The sequence below is a fragment of the Protopterus annectens genome, chromosome 4.part0, assembly GCF_019279795.1.
Source record: "Protopterus annectens isolate FY-2018-M chromosome 4.part0, PAN1.0, whole genome shotgun sequence".
Taxonomy (NCBI): domain Eukaryota; kingdom Metazoa; phylum Chordata; order Ceratodontiformes; family Protopteridae; genus Protopterus; species Protopterus annectens.
In genome coordinates, this window is record NC_056733.1 from 194,437,981 (window position 1) to 194,460,993 (window position 23,013).

General features: G+C 41.6%; 1 protein-coding gene across 1 annotated transcript in view; it reads left to right on the forward strand.

The window, feature by feature from the left end:
* The window catches only part of HGS (hepatocyte growth factor-regulated tyrosine kinase substrate), a 2,162,662-nt gene that overhangs the window by 928,299 nt on the left and 1,211,350 nt on the right, over positions 1-23,013 (forward strand). Inside the window, exon 7 of the mRNA XM_044069724.1 lies at positions 13,396-13,464. Coding sequence (XP_043925659.1) covers positions 13,396-13,464 — 69 coding nt within the window. The remainder of the gene's footprint in view (positions 1-13,395; positions 13,465-23,013) is intronic.

Genomic DNA, 23,013 nt, shown 5'->3' on the forward strand with positions numbered 1-23,013 from the left:
CCTTAGATTCTTAGCAGGTTTAATGCACTAGCAATTCTTTGCACTGCCCTTTGGCTTATCTACTGCACCCAGGGTCTTCACAAGGTGCCTGGCACCAGTGATTGCATTTTGCAGACAGAAAGGAATTCATATTTACCCGTACCTGGACGACTGCCTGATTCAAGCAGAGAGCAAGGACATTCTTCTAAAGCATCTGGCGTTTGTAAAAAAGTTAAGTTGCCTAGGGTACACAGTAAATGAAAAGAAATCAAAACTAGTGCCCTCACAAGAGATTATATTCCTGCATACCAGCTTGAACACAACGGCCCAGATGGATTATCTCACGCCAGACACGCAAGGACATCTGACTCAATACTTTCAGTTGATGGCAGCACAGACCCAACTCCCTGCAAGAAAAATTCTGCAGGCCTTGGGTTACATGGCATCCTGCATACTACTGATTCCATATGCCAGACTGCATATGAGGAAACTACAATGGTACCTAAAGAATGTATGGTCTCAACACTGTCAAAGTTTGGAAACAGTTATACCACTAATCCCTTGTCTTCAACAGGAGTTTCAATGGTGGGCTCAGGCTTGTCACCTCAACAAGGGACAGCCTTTTACACAACCCACAACCAGGCAAACACTGACAACAGATGCATCAGATTGCGCCTGGGGTGCACACATGGCAGGCAAATGTATTCAGGGCACGTGGCCCGCAGAACAAAGGCATCTTCACATCAATCAAAAAGAGATGCTAGCTGTACAAAATGTCTTTACAGCTTTCAAGGACCTGCTGCATCCAGGACAACTACTGCTAAAGACGGACAACACCACAGTTATGTGGTACATAAACAAGCAAGGGGGAACTCACTCCTACAACCTATGCAGACAAGCCATGACTTTGTGGAACACCGCTATAAACCTTCAAGTTCATCTGCAAGCACAATTCCTGCCAGGAGAGAAAAACACACTGGCAGATGACTTAAGCAGAAACATCATGGATCCCCACGAATGGGAATTGAATCCATAAATATTCAGAATGATAATGCAGAAATGGTGGAGCCCGGACATAGATATGTTTGCATCCCCAAAAAACTGCCAGCTACAAAAATTCTGCACAAGGAGTTACCATCCACAAGCATGGAAAGTGGATGCCCTCTCATTCAGCTGGGAGAACCTACAAGTATACGCTTTCCCACCACTACCTCTCCTGCCAAAGGTACTCATAAAAGCCAGGCAAGAAGAGCCAAAGATGATCCTGATTGCACCAGACTGGCCAAGCCAGCACTGGTACCCAATCTTAAGGAACTTAGCACAAGAACCACCCTGGATTTTGCCTCATATCCCACATCTGCTGACTCAGCACAACAATCAAATACTACACAGCCAGCTAAAGACCTTAAACCTAGCTGCATGGAAGATTCCTTAGTCAAGCAAGCAAAGACTCTCTCCAAAGCTGTTATGGATGTCATTCTGGAGGCCAGAAGGCCTAGTACCAGGAAAGTCTATTCGGATAAATGGAAGAGATTCTGTGCCTGGAACCAAGCTCACAGCCTTGACCCTCTTGTCCCAAACATTCCTCAGATAGTACAATACTTAACTGAGATGCTGGACAAAGGCGCCTCCTTCTCATCCATCAAGATCCATGCCTCTGCCATCTCTGCTCATTACAACACGGATCCACCAATTTTCTCTAATCCTCTGTTAAAACAGTACCTCAGAGGGGCAAAAAACATAAGACCACCCCGTAGAGCACCTACTCCAACTTGGGACCTCAACTTTGTTTTGGAAAAATTAACTTTACCTCCTTTTGAGCCAGCTAACACAGCAGAATTAAAATACATCTCTTGGAAAACTGCTCTGCTCCTGGCAATAACATCAGCACGAAGAGTTTCAGAATCGCAGGCACTAATGGCAGTAGAACCTTTCCTCATTTTCCACCAGGACAGGGTGTCTTTAAGAACTAACCCTACATTTATGCCAAAGGTGGTATCCATTGTGGATCTAAACTAAACTATTCACCTGCCAACTTTTTATCCTAAACCACAGAATAAAGGGGAGAGACTACTGCATTCTTTGGACATTCACAGGCAGTTACGCTTCTACTTGGACAAAACCAAAGCTTTCAGAAAATCTGAGCAATTATTGGTAGCATATGCTGCAGGAGCACAGGGAAACGCCATTTCAAAACAGACTATTTCAAAATGAGTAGGACATTGTATACATTTCTGCTACACATACTATGGAAAACCTGTACCCAGCAGCATTAGATCTCACTCCATCAGGTCAACAGCCACTTCAACTGCCTACCTCAGGGGGAGTACCTACCCAAGGATATTTTGGAAGCAGCAACTTGGAGTTCTGTACATACCTTCACCAAGCATTACCATCTGCCTCTATACTCTAAATCCAGAGCTGGCTTCGCCACTGCAGTGCTGCAGGGCCTTATAGCCACCCCTAATGCCTTATAGAACCAGCCACCCTACCTCAACTTTAGGATTCTACCCAAGTGTAATGACTGCAGCAGTATAACACGATGAACATAGTACAGTTTTGTACCTACCATAAATGTAGATGTTCGAGTGTATACACTGCTGCAGTCCAGGTTACCCTCCCACCTTCCCCTCGTACTGGCTGGTACGTACCTATGTCTTCTACCCTTTACTACCTATGGGGAGTATTTGCTGGTAGCTGTAAGTTGTGGTTTGCTTTTCTTATGTCTGTTTTATTTGCAATTGGAATTGCCTACCTATTTAGAGGCACCTGACATCTGGGGCAAGAAAAACTGAAGAAAATGATGTCGGCTGCATCTTCTATACCCCTGTTGCACTGACGTCAGGGAGGAGGAGGCGACAGCAACTGACGCCAGACCAAGACTTTGGAACTCAGGCCGACTGGGGAGCCGCCTGACAGCAGGATAACCCCAAGTGTAATGACTGCAGCAGTGTATACACTCGAACATCTACATTTATGGTAGGTACAAAACTGTACTTTATTCACTTCCACACTTTCAAACTTTTATTTTTCATGAACTGCTTGTTATTGTATCTTTACATTTTACATTTTTCTGAACACAGGGTGCCCACAGCTTTTAAGATTAATTGCTTGCACCTCAAGGCAGCTCATGTCCAAGTAAAAGCAGTCTGTAATAAGAAAAGAAAAGCTTACAACTTTGCAGATGCATGATGTAGTCTTTGTAAATTTCACTTTAAACACAATGTACAGATTTCCTCTAGCCAACTACCTGTACGTGCAGGTGACTTGTCTCCCCTAAGAAGCTAATAACTGTGTAGATGCAAGAAAGCTACCATTTTCCATGTCTTTCATCATTTTGTTTATTTTTCAAACGTGTACTTAAACTCTTATCTACTGCATAAGCCAAGGACATAATGTTAGACATACACCCTTGAAAAAACAAGGGAAGTTACTAAATTCAGCATATATCAGTACGCTCCACCCCCACCAAGAGTCCAGGATCATATTAACATTAGCTTGCTTCTAAGCTGCCTTTCTTTTTTTGCTACAGTATAAAGCCTGTACATTGTGCAACTAAACAAAAGCACTTGATTGCTTTAACATATACAGCAGTCACTGATAAGACTCCCCCATCTCACATTTAAAATGTGCCCACATTTAAATACTACTGACTGCATACAATGCAAAACTGATTTGTAATGTAACATGCATTCTACAGCATAAATATTTTTATAAAAATATGAACAAAACAGTTTTACATTGTTGACTTCCCTTCAGCCTCTTTCTAAATATTAATGGCATTAATTTTGGGTATGTGCATTACAGTTCCCTCCAAGTTTAGCAAAGTCAACAGAATTCCAGTTCTTGACCATGTTTCTTACAAAGCCATATTTCACGTCTTTCCCTATACCTACCTGGATCAATGGTTTTTATTCTTTCCTTTATTCAGTAATTTCAGTGTTGCCTGTCTTCTTCCTGATAATCTATGTATCCCAACACCTGTGCCTCATTCAAGTCCAGGGTATTCCTGTTTCTTCTGTTCAGCTCCCGCAATTGTTTCTTTGTCTGAGGCTTTGTTCTTTGGAGCAGTGAAAAAGGTTTCACCAGCAAAGTCTCTCTGTGGGCTTTTACTGTCAGAAAAATGAGAAGCAGACTCCCCTTCTCTTTGCTGGTTCACTCTTTGGTAAACTTTTGCATTTCATCCTTAGCCTGTTTTGCATCATAAATCACTTTGATCCATTAGAAAGAAATCCTCAGGATAGCCGGATAAGACAGCTTGAATTTCACACTTGTCTCAATATTCTGCAATAATTAGAAAAACAATTAGGAGTGCTCAGTAGCCAAAATAGTCGGAATGCCTTAACGCAGTTTTATTGAAATACAAAATAAATAGCGTTTTCGCTACTGCATACATGTAGCTTCCTCAGAGGCTAAAAACACAGAAAAGGCGCCAACCAGTCTTTATACTATAGGCTGCCTAATTAAAATCAGCTGTTATTCATGAAACATCACTTCCTTAAGGTTACAAAATATTTTCTTAAAAAAATCCTGAAAATCTATCCTAAAAATTTTTTAACAATTATCAACAATAGTATATCATGTCCTTATGTTAATGATAAATCCTTAAAAATAAGTGCATTTATAATAAAATAAAGTAACATATTTTGTGAAGCACAAAATACTGTTTTTTGTGCAAAAATGTTATAATACTTTCTTTAAAAATGTTATAATACTTTCTTTAAAAAAATTAGTTTAACAAATTTGACAAAGTGTATATGCGCACACACACCAGGTTAAACATTCTGATCACATCCAATTCATAAGTGGATTCATATTACAGTTCTAGTTAGTCAGCGTAAGTAAGCCTTATATTTTAGCACAGGGGCTATATTGCAGCTTTCGTTTAAACCTGGCATATTGAAGGCATCCAATTTAAGCTGCCAGTGTAATTCTAAAATTTCTAATAATAAGGAAGTAGGTCCTCCCCTAATGGATTTCTGTTTACAGTCAATGCCCATAAAGACAAAGCTGTGTCCATGGTTAGATTCCACATGTTTGGCAAGCGCATTCTCAGTTTTTTTGTTTCTGATGGCATATATATGCTGATATATGCGCTCTCTGAATTTTCTGTCAGTCTTTCCGACATAAAATGCCGGACAGCATACACAGAGAGCGACATATATAACAGATTTTGTGTCACAGTTTATTTTGTAGTTAATCCAAAATTTTCGTTGGCCTATGCTAAAGGAACTACCGGATTTCACGACATGGCACCAATTACAGGACCCACAAGTGAAACACCCTTTTGTTTTTTGGAGACCTTGATTTAATGCATTTGTTTGTAACAATTCTTTAATATTGCTACCTCTCCTAAATGTCACTCTTGGTCTATTGCCTAATTTCTCAACTAAAAAAGAATTATTAGTAATAAAGTACCAATTCTTGGCAATAATATCTGATAGTTCTTTAGAGTTCAAATTGAAGACAGTGGAGAAAGACAGAGAAAAGTCACACCTAGGTTCCTCCATCACAGTACCAGAGCTAAGTCCTGTTTCTGTCACTTCTATTACAACACCTTGTTCACTTGGAGTTCTATTACAGTCACTAAGTATTAAAGGGCAAATTATTCCATTCCTTCTCTTGTTGGAAACTTCTAGAGTTATTTCCTCTATCAGTGAAAGTGGATAACCTCTATCCAGGAAAAAATCAGTGAGGGTGGTACATTCTTCCTCAAAATCTTTGAGTTCACTACACATTCTGACCGCCCTAACCAGTTGACCTTTGATGATTGCTTTTTTTAATTTATGTGGGTGGGCACTTGTGTAGTGTAGGAATGAATTGATGTAAGTATCCTTACGAAAAATAGATGAAATAAATCTATGATTCCTTATATCCTTTTTCAATTTCACATCTAAGTAGTCCATCTCACAGGTGTCAAACTTAGAAGTAAACCTAAGGAATTCTGTTGTATCATTAAAGTAATCTATCAAAAGACGTGCCTCATTTTCATTGCCCTTGAACAAAATGAAAATGTCGTCAAGGAATCTAGTGTAGTGGCATATTCTGTCCTTCCATAATGAGTGGTTCAGGACAAATTTCCTCTCCCAGTGTGCCATGAACAGGTTCGCCACTATGGCACCACATGGAGAGCCCATGGCAACGCCCTGTTTCTGAATATAGTAGTCTCTTCCAAAAACAAAAAAGTTAGAGGATAGAACTATATCTAAAAGTTCCGTAATGTTATTAATCTCCTCTTTTGGAGCCTTTAGTTCAGTCAGTAACAATTCCAACCACTCAATAGCCTCCAAATGTGGTATTGAAGTGTATAAGTCGACAACGTCGACTGTTAGGAAATTGTACTCACTGTCAAATTGGATGTTGTTAATACTTCCTAAAAAACTCCATGAGTCTTTACATATACTTGGAATGCATTCCAAGTATTTATTTAACAAAAAATCTATGTACTTGGCTGCTGGGTATGAAATAGAGGACCTTCCATCGACCAGAGCCCTCATCGGTGGGTCCCCAAGATTCTTGTGAATCTTGGGTATACCAAACATGACGGGCGTCCTTGGTTGAGTAATGTTAATGTATTCATAAGTTTCATGGTCTATTCTTCCTTCGATGAATAGGTCCCTAAAGTAACCCTTTGTCCTCTGTGCACAAATATTCATTTCATTGAGGGATGAATGGTTATATGCAGGTGTATCCAAAATCGTTGACATTTTTTCATTGTACAACCCATATTCAAAGACAACAAGCCCCCCTCCTTTGTCTGGTTTCATAACCCTGACACAGGATTCTTTGAGTTGGTTAAGGGCCTGCAGCTGGTCTTTTGAGATGTTAAAAATACTTTTCGTAACCCCCTTTCTTTTATCTAAATGTCTAATATCTAGTTCACATGCGTTTTCAAAGATACGTAGACCTACATGTAAAGGGGAATTAAAAATGCTCGGAAGTTTCAAAGCACTTCTTTCTTCTTTAATAGTGTTATTAAATAGGAGCTTTAAATTAAGCTTCCTCACAAAGCATTTAAGATCGATAAGTACTTTAACTACATCAAAATATTTAGATGGAACAAAGTTGTACCCTAAAGAAAGCAGTTCAACCAATTCTGGTTCCAAAACAAGTGATGAAAAATTATAGATAGTGAAGTCACCTTTCTTGTTCTTCACAATATTGGGGTAGTTAGAAGTGTCTAAAGGAAGTATTTGGGCATTCAGTTCTTCCACTTCTTGTTCTTTTTCCTCCCCTGCTCTTGGTTGGGGGCTTTCCCTAAAAAATGCTGATTATCATTTTTCAAATGAGCAACATTTGTAGGTTGCATCTCTTGCCCTCCTGTTTTATTCTTATTCCTATTGCTTCTTCTAACTACATTCCAGTTGTTAGTAGAAGTTATTTGTAGTTAGAAGAAGCAATAGGAATAAGAATAAAACAGGAGGGCAAGAGATGCAACCTACAAATGTTGCTCATTTGAAAAATGATAATCAGCATTTTTTAGGGAAAGCCCCGAACCAAGAGCAGGGGAGGAAAAAGAACAAGAAGTGGAAGAACTGAATGCCCAAATACTTCCTTTAGACACTTCTAACTACCCCAATATTGTGAAGAACAAGAAAGGTGACTTCACTATCTATAATTTTTCATCACTTGTTTTGGAACCAGAATTGGTTGAACTGCTTTCTTTAGGGTACAACTTTGTTCCATCTAAATATTTTGATGTAGTTAAAGTACTTATCGATCTTAAATGCTTTGTGAGGAAGCTTAATTTAAAGCTCCTATTTAATAACACTATTAAAGAAGAAAGAAGTGCTTTGAAACTTCCGAGCATTTTTAATCCCCCTTTACGTATCTTTGAAAACGCATGTGAACTAGATATTAGACATTTAGATAAAAGAAAAAGTATTTTTAACATCTCAAAAGACCAGCTGCAGGCCCTTAACCAACTCAAAGAATCCTGTGTCAGGGTTATGAAACCAGACAAAGGAGGGGGGCTTGTTGTCTTTGAATATGGGTTGTACAATGAAAAAATGTCAACGATTTTGGATACACCTGCATATAACCATTCATCCCTCAATGAAATGAATATTTGTGCACAGAGAAAGGGTTACTTAGGACCTATTCATCGAAGGAAGAATAGACCATGAAACTATGAATACATTAACATTACTTCAACCAAGGACGCCGTCATGTTTAGTATACCCAAGATTCACAAGAATCTTGGGACCACCGATGAGGGCTCTGGTCGATGGAAGGTCTCTATTTCATACCCAGCAGCCAAGTACATAGATTTTTGTTAAATAAATACTTGGAATGCATTCCAAGTATATGTAAAGACTCATGGAGTTTTTAGGAAGTATTAACAACATCCAATTTGACAGTGAGTACACTTTCTAACAGTCGACGTTGTTTATACACTTCAATACCACATTTGGAGGCTATTGAGTGGTTGGAATTGTTACTGACTGAACTAAAGGCTCCAAAAGAGGAGATTAATAACATTACGAACTTTAGATATAGTTCTATCCTCTAACTTTTGTTTTTGGAAGAGACTACTATATTCAGAAACAGGGCTGCCATGGGCTCTCCATGTGGTGCCATAGTGGCGAACCTGTTCATGGCACACTGGGAGAGGAAATTTGTCCTGAACCACTCATTATGGAAGGACAGAATATGCCACTACACTAGATTCCTTGACGACATTTTCATTTTGTTCAAGGGCAATGAAAATGAGGCACGTCTTTTGATAGATTACTTTAATGATACAACAGAATTCCTTAGGTTTACTTCTAAGTTTGACACCTGTGAGATGGACTACTTAGATGTGAAATTGAAAAAGGATATAAGGAATCATAGATTTATTTCATCTATTTTTCGTAAGGATACTTACATCAATTCATTCCTACACTGCACAAGTGCCCACCCACATAAATTAAAAAAAGCAATCATCAAAGGTCAACTGGTTAGGGCGGTCAGAATGTGTAGTGAACTCAAAGATTTTGAGGAAGAATGTACCACCCTCACTGATTTTTTCCTGGATAGAGGTTATCCACTTTCACTGATAGAGGAAATAACTCTAGAAGTTTCCAACAAGAGAAGGAATGGAATAATTTGCCCTTTAATACTTAGTGACTGTAATAGAACTCCAAGTGAACAAGGTGTTGTAATAGAAGTGACAGAAACAGGACTTAGCTCTGGTACTGTGATGGAGGAACCTAGGTGTGACTTTTCTCTGTCTTTCTCCACTGTCTTCAATTTGAACTCTAAAGAACTATCAGATATTATTGCCAAGAATTGGTACTTTATTACTAATAATTCTTTTTTAGTTGAGAAATTAGGCAATAGACCAAGAGTGACATTTAGGAGAGGTAGCAATATTAAAGAATTGTTACAAACAAATGCATTAAATCAAGGTCTCCAAAAAACAAAAGGGTGTTTCACTTGTGGGTCCTGTAATTGGTGCCATGTGAATCCGTAGTTCCTTTAGCATAGGCCAACGAAAATTTTGGATTAACTACAAAATAAACTGTGACACAAAATCTGTTATATATGTCGCTCTCTGTGTATGCTGTCCGGCATTTTATGTCGGAAAGACTGACAGAAAATTCAGAGCGCATATATCAGCATATATATGCCATCAGAAACAAAAACTGAGAATGCGCAAACATGTGGAATCTAACCATGGACACAGCTTTGTCTTTATGGGCATTGACTGTAAACAGAAATCCATTAGGGGAGGACCTACTTCCTTATTATTAGAAATTTTAGAATTACACTGGCAGCTTAAATTGGATGCCTTCAATATGCCAGGTTTAAACGAAAGCTGCAATATAGCCCTGTGCTAAAATATAAGGCTTACTACTGACTAACTAGAACTGTAATATGAATCCACTTATGAATTGGATGTGATCAGAATGTTTAACCTGGTGTGTAAAGCATATACACTTTGTCAAATTTGTTAAACTAATTTTTAAAGAAAGTATTATAACATTTTAAAGAAAGTATTATAACATTTTGCAAAAACAGTATTTTGTGCTTCACAAAATATGTTACTTTATTTTATTATAAATGCACTTATTTTTAAGGATTTATCATTAACATAAGGACATGATATACTATTGTTGATAATTGTTAAAAATTTTTTAGGATAGATTTTCAGGATTTTTTTAAGAAAATATTTTGTAACCTTAAGGAAGTGATGTTTCATGAATAACAGCTGATTTTAATTAGGCAGCCTATAGTATAAAGACTGGTTGGCGCCTTTTCTGTGTTTTTAGCCTCTGAGGAAGCTACATGTATGCAGTAGCGAAAACGCTATTTATTTTGTATTTTAATAAAACTGCGTTAAGGCATTCCGACTATTTTGGCTACTGAGCACTCCTAATTGTTTTTCTAAAGTTTGTTTTTTTACTGGAATATTCTGCAATAAAGTTGTTTTTCTTTTGCCTGATTGTACAGTGAATAATCATTTTCCACGATCACACAGTCCACAATTTTTAATACTTTTTTGTCAGGATCAACTCAGTTGGTAAGATTGCATTTTTTATTAATATGAGTTTTTCTTGTGATAAGGTTTTGGAGTGTACACATGATGTATCAAATTAACAAATCATTTTGTGGAGCAGTACTCCATTTGCTTGGTACTTAATGTAGTCTGTTCTTTTCAGTTTCTGTGGTACAGCAGAATAGCTTGGGTTTTCTCTGCAGGCTCTGTGTAACTTTGCTATTATTTTGAAATTGCTGTTCTTGTAAAATCTCATACTCAACTAGCCTTTTTTTCATTTCATCCTCTGATGTTTGCTGTTTTATCAGTTCGTCTGCATAGCTAATTACACATCTTGTGTTTTTTTCCAGTCTTTTCTTTTGAGTTAGTATAGACATTCAGTGTTTCATTTATTTTAATTGCCTCTGAGTACATTTGATTTATTTTTTCCACAAAATTATTGCAAGCCATATCCTTTACCAAAACTCAAAAGTGAATTTCTGTTTGCTGAACAGCTGCAGGTTTCTTCTAGCCAAAATTTCCTCCTCTTCTTTTCTAGTTTAATTTTTCTCAGGTTATCCAAATTTCTACTTTGTTGGCATCTGTTTGCATTATGATTTTTAGCCAGTGAGTGAGTTCTACCCAACTGACAAGTTTCTGGCCTTTTTTTCTCAAGTTTATGTTAGAACTGAAATTGACCTGATGATCAGTGTGCAGTCATCTTGGAAGGCATCAAGGATATATCCTTTTATTTGGACATCCAATTTATTTCTTAACCTTGGAGTCTTACCGAGCAGTATACAGTTTACGCTACAATAACTGATTGAGTTAACTGTTACAAATGACAGGAATGATGTCAACATTTAACAAATTAACATGATGTGAATTAGTATATTTCATTAGCTAGTAGGATAAGTTTTGTCTATTGTGGTATATTTTCAAGTCATGTTTCTGTGTGTAATGGTGCAGGTTGGATTTTTCATTAGAATATAGTCAAAATTTACTATTTTTTTCTATGTATGTTATTTGCAGTAACCTGTAATTAGTAGTAACAATGCCTATGTGCAAGGAGTACATCCGGCACCTGTGACAAGAAAATGGTGTTACCATGACAATGAAATCTGATAAGAAAATTATAGATTTGGAAAAGCTGAAGAATATTTCAAGGAAAGAAAAACACAAAAGTGTAGAGCTGGGTTTAAATATAAAAAGTAGAGACTGGGCTTGGGAAATGCAGAATCTATGGATGGATGCATTTCTGCAGGAAATTATTTTATTGAGCAGGATAATCTGATTGGGAAGGACACATTTCCATTGAGACACTGGTGGAAGAGCTTAAAACATCAGAGAACTAACAGGTGCTACTTGGATTGCTAATTATTAGTACAGTTATTAGCAGTCAATGACAACATGTATGCTGTTTTCTGGATGCGGTAAGTAGAACAAATTTGAGAAGGCAGTAAGGAGAATAGTGTTGTATATGAGAGATGGAAGGGTGTATGAAAAAATGTAGAGTCGAGGTTCACTTGACCTGTACATGTCAGTGGAATTCTAAAGTGGTTTATTTTATATTCATTCTCCTCTTGAGTGCAGCTGTGCTTTTAGATTTTAATTATGCCTCGCATGGGGAGTGAAAGAATTTAGCAAGGCTGGGTACTGTAAAGCAGCTGTGCGACACTCCATGCTTAGGATCAAGATTTCTCTGGCAACAGATCAAACAATGAGAGAGTTAATTTTGGCTGTAGAATTTCTCTCTGAAGAAGAATGCTTGATTTCAAAGACTACTGTGCCAGGATACTGCCTAAAAATTGTGTGGTGGTGTTTTAATGAGTAGCTGTCTATGTAAAGCATTTCTTTAAGGAAAGATGCAGCACTATCCCACATTTTGAGTGCTGTGATTGTCAGCATTGTAGTTTATGCACAAGTTGCACAGATTAGTGCCGAATGGTGACAGAAATGTATTACCACTGTCATTTTTTGTTCTGTTTTGCCCCATGTCTGTAGTCCATTAAGTTTCCCTCACAACTGAACTTGACCCCATTTATTTCTAGTGGTGTGGTTTTCCAGAACCATGGAGCAAGAGCAGTTCAGAGGAGCTGTCATTCAGGCAACCATAGTGGCTGTGTGTGTGTGTCTTCAGCTGGCATCCTGGCTCTGAGGGCATTGTATGATAGCCTCAGTACCTTCCTTGCATTGAGGGACAAGTAACACTCGTACTGCAGAGGCAGAAAGTGCCTTTCCGATGCAGGGGCATGCTTTTGTCTACTTGCATGTAAACTTTCTATCCATTGGTGGCTTGGTGAGCCAAACACAACATCCCTCCAGGCAACACAGTTGCATTTCTGCCATCCCTCTACCCCCCCAAAGGGATTGCTTGAGCCTTTGTCAGAATTCGCACTACTGCTGTAATTTTGGTCTGTTATTTACTGATATCTTTCATTGCTAAGAACAGAGGACAGCATTCTCCCCTCCTTACGGTAGCACATTTCATTGTATATGTCCATATGTCTGTATGATTTATTTATTTATATTTGTTGACCAGGTGTGGGGCTTGTCTACTGATACTTTTCAGCCACAACCTGGGCTGTAGGAACAGAGAAACATACATTCAGTTATTTACAGTTAGTACAGCATAACAGTAACTTGCGCAATTAGTCACACCAGTTGTTAGTCAAGTTAAATTATTTTCATAGTAGTGTACAGTAAGACCAATGAGTATAACAAACTTGGACACAGTTGAAACTGTCCATAGCAAACTTTTCAAGTTACATTTCAAGTATTTACATCCGTTGACAATCATCAAGCTATCTTTCCATAATTGACAACCGTCATGGTACAGTCATTAAAGTATTTTATGTCAGACATAAACTTTACTGTAGTAGTATGCATATATGATTAAACAGGGACTTGACCTTTGGAACTGTTAATTTACACTTTTTTTTTTTTATTTCTAGGCCCCTGATTGGGTGGATGCTGAGGAGTGTCATAGGTGTCGGGTTCAGTTTGGAGTTGTGACTCGAAAGGTAGGTATGCTTATATTAAAGTTAGTGTTTCTAAATTTTAATTGTATTTACCTTTCTGCCATATCTGTTGAACCATACACCTGATTTGTAGTCAAAGTACAGAAAAAAATCCTTGCCCCTGTTTTTCTACCCATTTGTAAACATCTTTATTTACCATCTGTTTATAGACAGTGCTATAAGTGCATATGTATTACAAGACATAATAATTGTCATTCACTCCAACATTGTATAAAGTACTCAGTTTCCACCTCTTAAACCTCACTGTTCCTCCTGAACATTATTCTGCATATATCGGTTCTACAAATTCAAGTTATTTCTATTTAACATGCTCCTTCCGTTTTCTAAAGATCCCCACCTCCAGATGTTCTTTGTGTTTCACTGTTGCAGTCATCGCTTGTGGGTTATCCCTGCTGTGGTAGCCCTCGGCCGGCCCGAATATCAGAGTCTATGTTTTTCTGCGTCAGCTGCCATTGGTTGCTGGCTGACGTCAGGTCATCAGTGCTATAAAAGAAGGCAGCCCACGCCATTATATCAGTCTTCCTTGCCGTGGAGCCTGAAGCAGAAGCAATTTGCTTGTGTGGTGGTCGTTCGCTACCAGAGTTCGAATTACAGCTAAAAATGTCTAAAGCTAAGTACCCCGCTGGGGATCCTTTTTTCTTGCACTAACCGATGTCTGAAAAAGGTAACAATTGTCTCGCATGTGGAAAGCAAATACCACACCAAGACTTCCATTCATACTGCGTTACTTCTTTAGGCCCAGACCAGGACGTCCCCCCGTTGCCTGTTCTGTGCCCTCTTTAATACGAGAACCATTCGTCGTAGAGCTCTTTTTGTAGCCAGGTATTTTTGTCTTTTGTGTTCGCATTCTGAAATGGCGTCCATTAGCCAGCAATCCGTAGACATTCCCTAAAAACGTAAGGATAAAGCTAAAGACAGACCACACAAGGCTAAGCCTTCCGACGACTCTACCGCTAAGCAGGTCGTCAGTTCTCTAGAATTCAGTGAGGCGCCTTTGCAGCCCCTGATGCTCCACTCAGTACCTTTGCAGGCCTCTACTGAGACCCTTTCGAAGTCTGGAATGCCGCAAAAATCTTCTTCGTCTTCCGAGCCTTTGGTTGTCTCTGCCTTGTTTAGGTCTGCTTCCAAGGAGGTCTTTTGCACTACCGAATCTATACAAAGAAAGATGTCTTTGACTACCATTTCTCTCAAACCAGTGGATACTCTTAGGCCTAGAGGCAAGGCCACTCCTAAGAAAACTACCTTTAGCCACCATTTTACCTCTGCTCCACCACCCCGAGCTCAAATGCTTAAAATGGCAGAGGATTTTATCACCCTTATCAGGGGTAGTCAGGCCGCACCTCTAAACGGAAAAGAGACCCTTCCCCTGAAATACTGAAAGAACAGGATTCTGAGGAGTCTGATTATTCAGATTTTGAAGAGGAACAACAACCTCTTACTGTTTATCAGGATTCACATGCAGAGGAATCCATTCCTTCTGCCTCCTCACCAGAAGATCTCTCCTTTGGGGAAACCCTTCACACCCTCAGGAAAGATTTCCTCTGGGAATCCCAGGACTTCCCTCGGTCTAAGAAGAGACTAAGAGAGTTTCTGGACCTGCCCCAACACAGACCCTTGGCCACCCCCCTATCTTAGAGGTGGTTGATTATGTCTTCCATGAATACCAGCTTAACTCCCGACACCCTCCCACTTGCTCCCAGAAACCTGACAGGTATTACAGAGTTCCAGATTCTCACAAATACCTGTACAGAAATCCTGCTGCAGACCCCAAGGCTAGTTCTGCAAAGAATCCTACTCCTGACAAAGGACTCCAAAGCTCTGGACAGATTGGGTAAAAAAGTATACACCTCTGCAACCTTGGCTGTCAGAGCACTCAACTGTCAGTTCCACATGTTAAAATATCAACAACATACTTTTCAACTATTAAAACAAAAGATTTCTAGCTTTCCTGACTCTGCCAATTCGAAAGAGTTAGCAGATTTGCTGCACTCTACTTGTCAACTGGCTAAACTCATTACACTGTGGATATGATGCCCTAGAAGCTTCAAGCAGGGCAGCAGTGTCAGGATCTGTCATTAGGAGACCTGCATTGTTGAAGGAACAGCCTCTCCCTGATCATGTCAAATCTAAATTATGTGATGCACCCTTGGATAAGGACCGCTTGTTTGGAGTAAAAGCAAAAGAGTTGCTTAAAAAGTTGGAAGACAAAGCAAAATCAATGCAAACAAGTTAACATTTCCTTCAGGTACAACCTCCTAAGTTCAGCAGGAATTTTCCCTCAAAACACTGGTCCTTTCCTGCACCTTGCAGACAGGAGCAAGGTTAGCCCCACAGGGACAGACCACCCAGACTCTTATCCCAGGGACAACAGAGAAACAAACAGTGGACCATTTCCACTCCAAAGGCAGGGAGTTCTAAGCCATCCCTCTATGGCAAAAACTCTCAATGACTCTCTCTCCCCCCTCTACCCTCTTTTCACTCACCAAAAACTAGGAGGGAGGCTCTCCCTCTGCAAAGAGAATTGGCTTTCTGTAACAAAGGACCAATGGGTCTTAAAGATCATTTCTCAGGTATACAAATTCTCCTTCAACGAGCTGCCATTTCCAAGAGGGTACCCAGACTTACCTCCAAATCAGTGGGCAGAAGCAGTGAAACAAGTCCAAACTCTCATATCGCAAGGGGCAGTAGAACCTGCCTCCATCAGATCAAACGGGTAAAGGCTTTTATTCCAGACTATTCCTTGTTCCCAGAAAAGAGAGCACTTGGCGCCCCATCCTGGATCTATCCATTCTGAACACCTTCCTGGTGGTTCCCAAATTCAAAATGCCTACTTTGCTGCAGCTGCTGCCTATGCTGACAAATGCTTGGTTAGTTACCCTAGATCTAAAAGATGCCTACCTCCACATCCCCATAAGGGAATCCTGCATGAAATTCCGTCGCTTCAGAGCAGGCTCACGACAGTTTCATTTCTCTGTGCTATCCCTTGGCTTGTCTTCTGCTCCCAGGGTATTCAGCAAATGCTTCGCCCCGGCCATAGCCTTTTGCTGATAGAAAAATATACAAATTTACCCTTATCTGGACGACTGCCTCATTCAGGCAGATTGCAAAGAAAAGCTCCTCAAGGACCTCCTTTTTGTCAAAACCCTCCTAACCTCTTTAGGATACACCATCAACGAGAAGAAATTAAGGCAAACACTATCCAGGAAGATCATTTTCTTGGGGGCACTGCTGGACACTGCATCCCAAATGGTCTACCTATCTCCAGAAAAAGAGAGCTTCCTGCCTCTCTATTATTCCCAGCTGGCTTCCAGAAGTCACCTCACTGTGAGAAAGTTCTTGCAAGCCTTGGGGTACATGGCATCTTGCATCCTTCTAATTCCTCTGGCCGTGTTCCACATGAGCAGTGGTACCTAAAGAACCTTTGGTGTCAGCACACTCAACCTCTAGAGACCTCTCTACCTCTGATCCCCCTGTATAAGGGCCGTGTTTCTCTGGTGGGCAGGGGCCTGTGCCCTGAACAAGGGTCTTCCCTTCTCCCTCCGCCCAACCAGGCAGACCATTACCACCAACGCCTCAGAAATAGCTTGGGGTGCTAACCTAGAAGGCAGGTGCACCCAAGGTCTTTGGGATGCCCAGGACCTTCTCTTACACATCAGCCAGAAGGAAATGATGGCAATACAAAAGACTCTGACATCTTTCAAACACCATCTCAAGCCAGGGGTTCTCCTCATCAAAACACAACACCACAGTAATGTGGTACATCAGCAAACAAGAAGGGACCCAATCTTATCCTCTGTGCAGGCTAGCCATGAACCTCTGGCTGACGGCCTTTTCTATGAGACTACACCTGATAGCAAAATACCTACCAGGGGTCAACAACACCCTGGCAGACCATTTAAGCAGAAACTTACAGGACCCCCACGAATGGCAGCTCCACAGAAAAATCTTTTTGCAAATCACTCAGGCATGGGGGAATCTGGAGGTGGATCTCTTTGCCTCGCATCCCAACCATCAGCTGAAAAAATTGTGTACCAGGGAATGTTACCACCTAGCATGGAAGGTGGATTCCTTGACCTTCCCCTGGAACACCCACTTTGTGTACGCATTCCCTCCTCTGCCTCTTATTCCCAAGGTGCTGCTCAAAATATGGAGGGAGAGACCAAAGGCCATCCTCATTGCTTCAGATTGGCCCAGACGACATTGGGTACCCCTTACTGCATAGCCTGACCTTGCAGCCTCCCAGGCAGCTTCCCTTGATCTCAGACCTCTTAACTTGGGGCGGGGGGGGGGCATGGGAATGCTGCAACCAGACTTGTAGACTCTCAAACTATCAGCATGGCAAATACTCTAAAGGCAAACAAGGGGCCCTTGTTAAGCAAACAGATCCTGTGCATTATCACAGAGGCCAGAAGGCCCAGCACCAGAAAATCTTATGCAGGAAAATGGCAAAGATTCTGCTACTGGAGCCAATCCAGAGGGGGCAATACCTCACAACCTTCCATCCCTCTTATCCTGGACTAACTAGTGGAGCTACTTAATAGTGGTCTCTCATTCTCCTCTATTAAGATCCACTCCTCAGCCATTTCAGCTCATTTTGATACAGAAAAGCCCCTGTTTTCCCATCCTTTGATTAAACAATTCCTCAGAGGGGCTTCTAATATCAGACCTCCCAGAAGGCCACCAACTCCAGCCTGGGACCTGAATTATGTTTTGGAAAAACTAACTTTACCACCCTTTGAACCTGCTGCTTCAGCAGAACTAAGATACCTCTCCTAGAAGACTGCTTTTCTCTTAGCTATCACCTCAGCCAGAAGGGTTTTGGAGCTACAGGCACTGATGGCCATTGAGCCTTCATCATCTTCCATGCAGACAGGGTCTCCCTGAGCTCCAATCCTTCCTTTTTGCCCAAGGTGGTATCTAATGTAACTCTCAACCAGGCCATACATCTACCCACCTTCTTTCCTAATCCTCAAAACAAGGGGAAAAGAATTCTGCACTCACTAGACATGCACAGACAGCTCAGATACTATCTGGACCGTACTAAACCCTTCAGGAAAACAGACCAACTAGTTGTCAGCTTTGCCCTAGGGGCAGAGGGGAAGCCCATTTCCAAATGGATATCACACTGTATCCATTTCTGCTACAGTTTGCATGGGAAACCCACCCTAGGTCTATTTGAACAGATTCCACTAGGGTAGCCTCCATTTCCACAGCATTCCTCAGAGGAGTCCCCACCAGGGACATCCTGGAAGCTGCCACCTGGACTTCTGTCCTTTACCAAGCATTGCCACCTACCTCTGTTTTCTAAGGCTAGGGCAGGGTTTGCCTCTGCAGTTCTGTAGGGCATGCTGACCCATTCCTAGGTCTCATACTAATCCTACCATCAATCTCCTCAGCTTTGGGAATCCTACCACAGGTGATGACTGCTACAGTGAAACACGAAAAACATAGTACAGATGTTCTTCTTGTTTCGCTGTTGCAGTCATCACACTTGGGTTATCTGCATGCAGGTAGCCCTCAGTCGGCCCGAATGCCAGAGACTTAGTATTTCTGCGTTGGATGCTGTTGCTACAGGACTGATGTCAGGTCGTCAGGGGTATAAAAAGAGGCAGCCAACACCATTACATCAGTCTTTCTTGCTGAGGAGCCCGAAGCAGAAGTAGTTTGCATGAGTGCCGGTCAGCCACTACCTGAGTTTTCGTTTACGAATTGAATCATCCTGAAGTCTTCTAAAGCTAAGTACCCCGTTGGGGATCCTTTTTTCTTGCTCTAGCCAATGTCAGAAAAAGTTAAAAATTATCTTGCCCTTGGAAAGCAAATACCACACCGAGATTTTCATTCATACTGTGTCACCTGTTTAGGCCCAGACAACGATGTACCTCACTGTCGGTTTTGTGCCTTGTTCAATGCCCGAACCATTCATCGTTGGGCCCTTATTGTCACTAAATACTTTAGTTCTCGTTCTCCGTATTCCGAACTGGCTTCGGTAAGCCATCCGACTACTGATATTCCGAAAAAACATAAGGATAAAGACAGAGACAGACCGCACAGGTCCAAAGCTGCCGACGACGCTTCCGTTAAGCTAGTCGCCAATTCGCCAGTTCTCAGTGAAATGCTTTCGCAGCCCCTGCTGCCTGCTTCAGTGGATCCGCAGGCCTCTACAAAGACCCGTTCGTAGTCCGGTATGCCGCAAGACTCTTCTTCGACTATGGAACCTGCAGATGTTTCTACCTTGGATGGGTCCTGAGTCGCTGAGCAGGCTTCCAGCTTCTGAGGAAGTTCTTTGCACTACCGATGTTTGATACAAACTGACAACTTCAGTTCTGTGTAAAACTACCAAGTTTCTAAGGCCAAGAGTGTGCATTACACCTAGAAAACCAGTGACCAAAGCGCAAGCACCTGCTCCCTTGCCACATCATAAAATGCTTAGAATGGCAGAAGACCTTATTATGCTGATTAGGGGAAGTCAGCCTTCCCCTGCTAAGAGAAAGAGTTAATGCCCCAGCTTCAATAGACCAAGATTCTGATGACTCTGAGGTTTCTAATTATGAAGATATGCCCTTATCTGCTTATGAGGATTCAAATGCAGAGGAATCCATTCCCTCTGCCTCTCCTCCAGAGGAGTTTTCTTTTGGTGAAACCTTGCATGCTTTAAGAGAGCATTTCCATTGGGAATGCCAAGACTATCCTCAGTCCAAAAAGAGACTCAGGGAATTTCTAGACTTGTCACAACATAGACCTTTAGCAGTACCCCCAATTCTGCAAGTTGTTGTTTGTCTTTATGGAATCCAGTCTACTCCTGATACTTTACCCCCCTGCTCTTAGGAAATCAGATGGGTACTACAGAGTACCTGACTCATAAATTCCTTTTCAAAAATCCTACTGCTGACCCAGACATCATTTCTGAGGGGCCTAAAGGTATCAAGGCAACTATAGCTAAGAATCCCACCCCTTCGGGCAGGGATTCCAGAGCTTTGGACAGATGGGGTAAGAAAGTATATACTTCTGCAACTCTTGCCATTAGGGCCTTGAATTGTCAGTTTCACATGTTGAAGTATCAGCAACATATTATGGAACTTATTAAGCAAAAAGTAGCTACTTTTACAGACTGTGCAGAAAGTAAAGAATTGCAGGAACTTATACATTCTGCAAGCCAAGTCAGCAAGCATACATTGCAGTGTGGCTTTGACGACCTGAAAGCATCTTGCAGGGCAGCAGTCACTGGTTCTGTACTGAGAAGACATGCTTGGCTTAAGGAGCAGACCTTCCCAGTCCGTGTCAAATCAAAGTTATTAGACGCTCCTTTGAACAAGGACAATCTGGCACCAAAGCAGAAGAGGTTTTTAAAAAGATGGAAGAAAAAGCTTAATCTATGCAGTCAGTTAAAGAATTCTTACAAGAGCAGCCTCCTAGATTCAGTAGGCATTGCCCTTGAAACACTGGTCCTTTCCAGCCCTGTCCAGGCCATCTCAAACTAGACCCAGGGGAAGCAGACCACCCAGACTACAGTCTCAGGGGTATGAAGAGATCTAAGCAATGGAGTGCCCCCACCCCCAAAGCAGGGAATGCTAAGCCACCTCCCTTCGGTAAAACCTCACAATGGCTTCTGTACTCCACTTCCCACCTCTGCCCAGCCACTTGTGCCCCTAGGAGGAAAACTTGCCCTTCATGCAAAAAACTGGATGTCCATCACCAAAGACTGATGGGTCCTCAACATTGTATCCCAGGGGTACAAATTCTACTTCCACTCTCTGCCAACCCCAAAGGGTTCCTAGATCTTCCTCCAAACCAGTGGGCAGAGGATCAAAACCAAGTCCTATCCCTGCTCTCTATCGGGGCTATTCATCTGGTTCTGGTGGAACAGATAGCTCAAGGATTCTATTCCAGACTTTTCCTGGTACCCAGAAAAGAGGGCTCTCGGTGCCCTATCCTGGATCTTTCTATCCTCAACAACTTCCTGGTGGTACCAAAATTCAAAATGCTCACCCTGCAATAGCTTCTGCCTATGCTAGCTAAGGATGCCTGGTTAGTCACCCTAGACTTAAAAGAAGCTTATCTGCACATCCCTATAAGGGAGTCTTGCAGGAAATGTCTACATTTCAGGGTCGGATCTATGCATTATCAGTTCTCTGCACTTACCTTTAGCTTATCCACTGCTCCCAGAGTATTCACAAAATGCCTGGCTCCAGCCATTGCTTACTGCAGGCAGAGAAATATTCAAATTTGCCCATACTTGGACGACTGCCTGATACAGGCGGACAGTCAGGAAACACTGTTACAGCACCTGCCATTTGTAAAGAACCTTCTGACATCCCTGGGGTACACCATCAATGAAAACAAATCAAAACTAGTGCCCAGTCAACAGGTTGTATTCCTGGGAGTAAGCTTGGATACAGCATCTCAGATGGCATTCCTCACTTCAGAAAAGCAAGCCTTTCTGACAGCCTACTTCACTCTGTTGGCCACCAGCACCCAGCTATCCACAAGGATAATCCTGCAGGCGCTAGGGTTCATGGCCTCATGCATCCTACTAATTCTATATGCATATGAGGAAACTTCACTGGTACTTAAAAAGTCTTTGGTGCCAACGTTCTCAGGACCTGGTAACCGTCAATCCTATTATACCCATTCCCTCCAGTACAGCCCTTTGGAGTGTGTACCTTTAACTCCCAGTGGGTGTGGCTTCAGCCTTTAAAAATGAAGTTATTACCTTAGAGTTCTAACAAACAGTTATTGACAGAGGCCATATAGCAATACAGTACTGTTTGCCATCATGTATGCTTCAAGATAAAATATTCTGATACCTTGTATGCAGCATGGTTTTGGAATTATCAATACAAATATGAACAGGCAATATTTGACGCCTAGAGGCACAGTAGGCAGTAACCGCAGAAACGCCTGGAGACGTCACTCGGCTGTAATGACAGAGTTTCTTTGGTGGGCAGCAGCGTGCAACCACAACAAGGGACTGCCCTTTACTCAACCCCACACTGCCCAGACCCTAACCACAGACTCATCAGACTGGCTGGGGAGCACACATGGATGGCAAATGCATCCGGGGCCACTGGAGCCCAAGTTAAATTCATCTGCACATCAAACAAAAAGAGATGCTAGCTGTACAGCATGCCCTGACATTTTTCAGATCCCTACTCTCTCCAGGACAACTGCTAATCAAAATAGGCAACACCACAGTTATGTGATGCATCAACAAGCAGGGGGAACCCACTCTGCAGGTTAGCCATGGCCTTGTGGAACACAGCCTTAGACATGCAAGTCCATCTTCAAGCTCAGTTCCTGCCAGGCAAACAAAACTCACTGGCAGACGACTTAAGCAGAAATCTCCAAGACCCACGAGTGGCAGTTAGAGCCCAGCACCTTCAACCTATTGAGTCAGAAATTGGGGTACCCCAGAGGTGGATCTCTTTGCCTACCCCTGCAACCACCAGCTCAGCACATTCTGCATCAGGAACCCTCACAGCAGGGCCTGGAAAGTGGATGCCCTATCTTTTCAGTGGGTAAATCTCTCAGTCT